At 47.9% G+C, this 8,611-nt stretch overlaps 1 protein-coding gene across 1 annotated transcript; it reads left to right on the top strand.

Annotated features, from left to right (window-relative positions):
* Nucleotides 1-7,122: 7,122 nt before the first annotated feature.
* On the top strand, nucleotides 7,123-8,209 carry LOC117848985 (karrikin insensitive 2 receptor CA). The gene is made up of 2 exons (XM_034730598.1): nucleotides 7,123-7,475; nucleotides 7,762-8,209. Exons 1-2 carry the CDS (start codon nucleotides 7,123-7,125, stop codon nucleotides 8,207-8,209), a joined length of 801 nt encoding a protein of 266 aa, XP_034586489.1.
* The last annotated feature ends 402 nt before the right edge of the window (nucleotides 8,210-8,611 follow it).

Below are 8,611 nucleotides of genomic sequence, written 5' to 3'. Positions count from 1 at the left end.
CTGACTCCTCTAGATTTGATAATCTCCAATATCTTAAAAGCAACAGTGACAACTAAAATAGGAGTACAGAAATATACCCATTGCGAGAGAACTACTGTGTAACCTATCAGACACAAAAAGGGTGCTACTACTACACAGATCTCAGTCCCCTGTCAATGCTTATATATTGTGCTGCTAATCTCTTCTAGCCGCGTGCTAGTACATGCGAGTTTTGTACTAATTATCATTTCATTTACATGTGCTGTTTCCTGAAATTCCCATTGTATTTCCGTGGTGGAGCCGTGGAGGCGCACTTCGCCATGGAGGCCGTGATCCAAGGCTGGGCCTGGGGCAACTGGGAGAAGAAAAGGAGATTCGCAAAGAGAAGTCATACGAAAACAGCGTAAGGTACACTTGATCGAGTCCTAGTTTGATGATCATCCTTCTTTCTTATTCCCAGCTAGGCCTGTAGATGTTGAGGAAAAATTAGCAGTAGATGCAGGTACCAAACTCGGCAGAGAGTGTCACGATATACATTTCATGCAGAATAACTCATGCAAATGAAATGACAACTGGTCACGACTCTAGTGTGACAGGATAGCATAACACAGCACTACAGCAGCACGGCTAGAGGAGCTTAATAGCAGTATCATATTATTGCCTAAGATTACCATTATGCTTCTCATTGCGTGAGAGCCTACACACAGTAGTCTCTTTGCTAGAATCTTTGATGTACTACTGTTGTGTCAATCACGTGTTGCTGACAGATTGAAGAACATAGTTGGATTTTTTCCAGAAAAATTGCCAGCAGTTATTACAAAAGCTACAGCGACTAAACCAACAGCAGAAAAAAACATGGTAGAAATCTTGACCGAAAGTGAAGACGCGAGAGAAAATTGGTTGAAAATTAGCCATCAATTCGTTTCCAATTACCCATCATTTAGTTATCATAGTTCTAATGCCTAGACCAACTTTTCCTACAAAGCCCAACAACTTTGGTGAAATTCTGATCTCTCTTCGACTTGAGGCCGGTGCCATTGCTGAAATTCTGATATTTTGATTCAGCTTAATTAGATCCTAATATGTCGGATCAATCATTAATAACACCATGAAGAGAAGAAGTTCCTTTGCAATTTCTTATTGTTGACTTCTCCAGATTTATTAAGCTCCAATATCTCAAAAGCAACAGCAACAACTTAAATAGCAGTAAAGAAAGACACACTGCGAAACAAACTACTGTGTAATGTATCGGATATGAAAGGGGTGCCAGTACTACACATATCTAAGCCCCCTATCAATGCTTATATACTGTTGCTAATCTCTTCTAGCTGTGTGCTGGTAGCCTGGTACATAACAGCTGTAATAGTTGTCATTCCATTTACATGAGTTGTTTCATGAAATTTCCATTGTATTTCCGACTGTTGTGTGGATCAATCAGGATTCACGACGGCGATTGAGTAACAAAACATTTGGATTCCGCTCTCTTACTGGAAAAAAATGTCTCGAGTTATTAGCAATTTGACAATTGTAGTGACCGAATCACTAGCACAAAAACATGGTCGAAATCTGACCAAAAATGAAAGGTAGGAGAGAAACATGCTCGAAAATCAGGCATCCGTTTGTTTCCAATTACCAAGTTATCGTAGTTCTAATGCGTATACTACTCGTCTACTCTGTACAAAGTCACCGCTCATACCAGTTTTCTCTTTTCCTCCGGTTTGATACTTTTCGTTAGTATTATCATCTCTTCGACGTGAGGCCGGTGAAATTACGCTCTCCTTTATTTGGCTAGCCGCTAAAATATCTGATCAACCGATAATAGCGCCATGCAGAGAAGTTGTTCCTTTGCAGTTTCTTGCTGTTGACTTCTCTAGATTTGTTAAGCCAGATTTCTCCAGATTTGTTAAGCTCCAATATCACAAAAGCAACAGCAACAACTGAAATAGGAGTAAAGAAAAGATCCATTGCAAAAGAACTACTGTTTATAAGCTATAAGACACGAAAGGGTGCCGGTAGTCCATATATCTCAGTCCCCAGTAAATGCTTATATACTTCTGCTAATCTCTTCTAACTGTGTTCTAGTAGCCTAGTACATACGAGCTGCACTAATTGTCATTTCACTTACATGAGGTGCTTCATGAATTTTTCATTGCATTCCGTGGTGGAGACCGGCACCCTGCATCGCGATGGAGGCCAGCCGCGACCCAGTGCAATGCGGGCAACTAGGAGAACAAAAGGAGATGCCAAAGAAAAGTGGCATGAAAACAACGTGATGTACACTTGAGACATATTCCTATTTTGATGGTCACTCTTCTTCATTATCCCCAACTAGGCCAGTAACTAACTGTTGAGGCAAAATTGCAGTTAGATGCAGGTCAAACTCAGCAGCGAGTGCCATTTCATACACTTGATGCAGAATAACAGTCGTGCGTGCGTCTGCAGACTCAGGAGCTCAAGCAAACGTGTCGCCGCCGCAAGAAGCACAGAGCTCTGCTTCGCTTCTGCTACTCTGCCTTTTCTCTGCCGTTGACACCCGGACGCCATGACTCGTCCGTGCCGTGCGGCATCCGCTGGAGTGGAGTGCTCGACCTTCTCTACTCTTTGCTACTTACAGCAATGTTTTAACGCATGATTTTCCATTCCTGTGTCGATCAAGACCTAAAACTATGACCGTCCTGACCGAATCACCAGCAGAAACAACTTGAAACGTCGTGATGTGTCTAAATCTTGATATCGATCGAAAGTGAAGACCTGATAAAAAGGATGGCTATAAATTATCTTCAACCCATCATTCAGTTCTCATAGTTCTAATGCCTACACTAACCATTTTTCTCGTCCACCAGCTCATAGGAGATTTCCACACCCCTTTGCTACTTTTGATTACTATACCATCATCTTCCTGGGTATTGGTGAAATCCGATCTATTCTAATCAGGCTATTCCCTATGATATCTGATCACCATGGAGAGAAGTTGTTTCTTTGCACTCTCTTGTTGTTGACTTCTCCCGATTTGCTAACCTCCAATATCTAAACAGCAACGGTGACTGTCACCGAAATAGTGAGTAAACAAACACTCATTGCGATGTGTAAGCTTGCTTGTACTCCAATATACATCTCAGTCCCCTGTCAATGCTTATATATATACTGCTAATCTCTTGTAGCTGTGTGCTAGTAATACGTAGTACATGAGAGCTGTACTGATTGCCATTTCATTCATGTGAGCTGTTTCATGAAATTTCCATTGTATTCGTAAGTGCTCGTCTGCGCGTACCGGTTTTTGCATGCTCCAGAGCCCAGACGTGCGTGCGTCTGCGACCGCAGGAACCCAGGCAAACGTGTCGCCGCAAGACGAAGAAAACGGCGGCGGCTCTGCGGGTTAATAGCTCAAGTGCTCGGGCCGTCCTCGCCACGGGTAGAGGTCGAGAGGCGCGGCCGTACGGGCATTGAGCGGCGGCGAACAGATGCGCGCACCACCTTCACATGGCACCGAGACGGATGCTTCGCTAGCTGTTCTTGCTGGGTGTCGTCCAGTGTGCGCTCGCTACAATGGCTCTGCTGTTGAGACTTGAGACCCAATAAAAACAGCGTATGATTCGCCCGTCCTCTGCTTCGCTGGACGTTCGTTACGCTCGCTGCTCAGAATTCCGTGCGAAATTCCGATGATTATTGTGTGGATGTGTCCATCACGAGGGATTGGGTAAGAGAAGATTTGGATTTTATTCTTTTCACCAATAAATTGGCACCAATTCTGAGAAATTTTACAGCTTGGCGGTAGGCATGGAGAGGAGGGGTGGGATGCTTAGAAATTAGCCATCCATAACGTTCACGGTCTCTTTGGTGTAGGGTACATTGCCCGCAGCATATCATTCGCCGTCGAGAGGAAAAATTTGTTCCAATTCTCAACTTCTTGGCTTCTCCAGATTTGTTGAGCTCCAATATCTCACAAGCAATAGTGACAATGGCAACTAAAGTAGCATACACTATAGACTCCATTGCGAAGGGACTACTGTGTAACCAGGCAAGGAGACAGGAAAGAGCGCTAGTATTGCAAATACCTCAGTCCCGTGTCGATGCTTATTATACTGCGCTAAGCTGTAGCGGTGCTGGCGTGCTGCTATGACATGCCATTGCCATTGTATCACATGAGAGTTTTGACCGGTTGTCATTTCATTTAGATGAGTTTCTTCAAGGAAAAAAAATAAAGTACATGCTAGCTCATGCATTTCCCATGTATTTCCGTTACCAGGTAATACACCAGCTAAAAAATAAAGTACGTCACGAAATATATAAATATATATATATATATGAGCTTTATAAGAATAATATATTGTTCCCAAACATGAATCTATATTATCATATCATGGAATGGCAGTCAAGAAATGTTGCAGTACATTTTAGCCAACCAATTACCAGGTATGCTTTTTAAAGGGTGTAATTGCATTTAAGCCCCTGTAACCTTTTTCTCTTAAGCGAAAGCTTCAGAACTCACTGCCCCAAGGATATACGAACCCGGTCTCGCACCCGGCCTCTTGAGCCGCTCCAGGGGGCGAGGACCCGCGCCGCCACCAGCCGCCACAAACACCCCCCCCCCCCCCCCCCCCCCCCCCCCCCCCCCCCCCCTCCCGGGGCCCCGGCGGCGGCGACCTTCGAGCCACAGCAGCGGCACCTACCTACCTACCTCCCTCTACTTCCATGGTTTTTGGTCCTTTTTCTTGCCCGGTGGCCGATCTCCTCCATTGGCGATGTGCTAGCTTGGGGATGTGGCCAACCGCTAGATCCAGTCCCTCTGGGGCTCGATCTGGCCACTCGGCACTACCACCCCCTTCCTCCTTGCGCCGTTGCGCCCTTCGGTGGGAGGGGCTTCGCGACCGCCGCCGGCTTCCGCCGACGCATCAGCGCGCCGTGCATGCTTGCAGATGCTGTCAGGCGTCGGATCCAGGCCCCTAGGGTCTCGATCTGGCCGCTTGGTAGGTGCTGCTGCTGTGGCCATGCCGTCCCTTCCTCCTCGCGCCGTCCTCCTCCCTCTACGGTCGACCTTTTCCGCTTGTTCGTGACAGTGCGGCTACGCCTTGGTCGGTGGGACGGGGTTCGTGGCCGTCACCGGCCACTACCGGTGCGTCGGCGTGCCGTGCCTACCTGCTGGCCATGGAGTTGGGTCGCCGGCGCCCCTGCATCCTCTGGCACCCCAGGCTTGCCCCTTCGTTGTTCTGGGGGGCTCGGCCTGGTGGATGCCTTCATCCATGCAATGCTGATTGAGTGCATGTGGCCGCGCTACAAGAGTGCGCGCGGGGGTGCCTTGCACCTTTGCGCGGCCTCAGCAAGGATTCTAGCCTATGTACCACCTCATACGGCTGTGCTGTCGGACGTTTGTGCAGCGAGAGCGCCGCACCCAGTGCGCGGGGAGGTGCTCCACCTCCGCACAACCCGACGAGGGTCTTTGCCTTCCTCCATCAGCATCTGTAGCTCTCTATGGTCACCAGTTCTTCGCCTACTGTTCTTGGTTCGTAGCTGCCTCCAAGGTTTGGCAAGCTTCCACCGCTTGTTCCTGCATCGTCGTCCTCCTCTAAGCTCGGGTTGCTCGCGGCCGCTCACTTCAGTGATGGCAATCAGAGCATTATAACCTGCCATTCTGTTTGACTGTCTGTGCATGTCTACATGAATCTTGAACTGAAACGATGTCAGAACATCTGCTTTCCTCAAAAGTTACCGCGGCTAAATGGATTATAATTTAATAAACTTCCCATGAACTAGCTGATTTTTAGTTAGTTTTGATCGAAGCATTGACAATGAACATTCCATTTGGCCATGCAAGGCTGGCCATTTCTGATACCGTTCGCACTAAGATCTGGCAACCATCAAGTTCATATTGTCCGGCCTAATTTTTCTGATTTAACTAGCCAGCATATCGCATGTTGAAACAGTCTTTTGATCAGGTGATGATCCAATAGTTATGCAAACTAATTAAATCAACATAGAACCTTATGTTTGAGTAAATAACGGCAAGACAACGACTTCTGATTATGGAATTCCATTGTTTCCAGACAAGTAGCAGACGGAGATATCATATCATTGGATGCGACAATAGCATCGTTTCGAAGACTTTGCACTCAGATTTTGGCCGCCCAATTAATCAGAGATGCTCCTAACATAAAAATATGAAGGACACTGATGATGTTGTTTTTAGCCAAGGAATAAGCTGCCAATCATCTTCGTAGCTGTTTTTATATATTTGGCTCTTGACACTGAAATGATTGATGCCATTTTTTTTCCATTTTACCACGATGAGTGAAACCACAGAATTTCATTTTCGTCATCGCAGCTCTTAACTTATACATTGGGTCATATTCATCTCGTCACTTAAAACTAGAAATTTCCAAAAAAAAAAACTGCTGACCAAGGTGTAATATTCATTTTTCGTTATAGTTATAACAATTGTATTTTACGTGTTAGATCATCTAAGGACCATAAACTATTGATGATCGGTTCAACCATACGGAGTACTCCATCCTTCGTCATGTCAAAAATTATGTATTAAAAAAGCTAAAATGAACAGTAATTTTGGACGGGAGGAGTAGTAGTAATTTCTACGTCTGGGACTGCGTAAGTTCGTGTGCTATTTTAAGGCCACTACTTTGTGCCCAAACTAGGGCCAATTAGCAGCATGATGCTCCCGTAAACTAAACACAGTTCACCTACGACAAAAGCGGACCATCCGAAGCCCTAGCCCTGGAGCTGATGGGAATCTCTGCCGGGTCGCAGTCACGCGCGCAAGGCGCCAAGCAACACCTTTTTCGCCCGGTCGTCATTGTCGATGCGGACACGACGTGGCAGCATCGATCAGCAGTTGCTGCTGGGACATGCAGAGTAGCTTCTCTTGTGACACCCTTTGTTGTTGCCACCCCGCTGGCTCATGCAGCTGTCCACCTCATCTCCTCATCTATCCTCCTCTCGCTGTCGATCTCTCCGCTCGATCCTATCTAAGCCCGGCGATAGCTGATGAATTCTCGCTATAAATTGAGATGGAAAGTGGCTCGTCACCGTGCCTTCTCATCGATCGCCATAGGCGAAGAAGCAGCAACCTGTGTAGCTGTAGTGAGCTGTAGGTAGCTAGGCTCGATCTCATATCTTGGCATTGGGAAGAAGATGAACGCGAGGGTGTTCGGCAACGAGGACGCGGAGACGACGGTGGTGCTGGCGCACGGGTACGGCGGCACCCGGTTCATCTGGGAGGACGTCGTCCCGGCGCTGGCGGAGAGGTTCCGGGTCGTCGTCTTCGACTGGAGCTTCTCCGCCGCCGCCGCCAAGGACGACGGTGGCGAGGGGTACTGCTGCTCGTACTACGGCCTGGCCGACGAGCTGGTGGCGCTGATGGACGAGCTGGGGGTGCGGCGGGCGGCGTTCGTGGGGCACTCCATGGCCGGCATGATCGGCTGCATTGCGTCGGTCGCGCGGCCGGACCTGTTCAGCCACCTCGTGCTCGTCGGAGCGTCGCCGAGGTCTCGACCATACACTCTCGCATGAAACTTCATTTTCTTCCAAGTGTATCATGCACGTATCAGTAGCTAGCTCGTGCACATATACCATGTAATAAAAAAACAAGAAAATAAAATTAAGTGCAGTGAACTAACCCCTCAAATCCAAAATACAAGTTTCATTTAGGATTTTTGAACCCATAACCATAAGCATTTCGAAATGGGCAAACTTTGAGCATGTCAACAAACCAAACATCCGGTTATCCATAGAATACTTGCAGACTGCAGCGTTGCACTGTATTTTATACAGGTATATCAACGAGGACGGCTACGAGGGCGGCTTCGAGCCCGGGGACGTGGACGCGATGCTCGCGGCCGCCGGCGCGGACTTCGCGGCGTGGGCGCCGCGCTTCGCCGAGGCCGTCGTCGGGCCGGGCCACCAGTCCGCCGCCGCCAGGTTCGCCAAGCAGCTCGGGGCGATGCGCCCGGACGCCGCGCTCCGCGTCCTGCGCGCCGTGCTCACCAGCGACGCCCGCGGCGTGCTCCCGGGCGTCGCGGCGCGCTGCACCATCGTGCACTGCGCCCGCGACGCCGTCGCGCCGCTGGCCGTCGCGCGTTACATGCAGCGCGCGATGGCCGGGTGCGGCGGCGGCGGCGGGGCGGACACGGTGGTCATCGAGTCCTCCGGCCACTTCCCACAGCTCACCGCGCCCAAGGAGTTCGTCAGGGTTCTGGAGACCATCCTGCTCGACCACTGATCGAGCTAGCTACATAAAGAATACGTACCAGCCATGGATTTCGATGCGGTTAAAGTTAGTTAATTTATGTATGATGCTTTGTTAGTTTCTCCTTGCTTGTTTGTAGCACACTGATTGCCGTTAGTTGGTTTGCTCTATATTTGTGTGAGATGTGAAGTTTGAGCTGTGAGAAAATGTAATATCAGGGTTGAACTAAATGTGAAATACTCCCTCGGTTCATGTTTATAAGGCGTTGTATTGTATGACATGGCACGGCCTACCAAATTAGACTTTGATCATTCATTTATCTTACATTATATTGTTTATGGTTATAAACTTATAATCATTATTAGAGAGTACATTTGAGTACAAATGCAACCATGTTAAATTTATATTTAAAAAATAAAAAATTGTTTGCTAAAT

Source organism: Setaria viridis, chromosome 3 (assembly GCF_005286985.2).
Source record: "Setaria viridis chromosome 3, Setaria_viridis_v4.0, whole genome shotgun sequence".
Classification (NCBI taxonomy): domain Eukaryota; kingdom Viridiplantae; phylum Streptophyta; class Magnoliopsida; order Poales; family Poaceae; genus Setaria; species Setaria viridis.
This window is presented reverse-complemented; position numbering and strand designations above follow the sequence as displayed.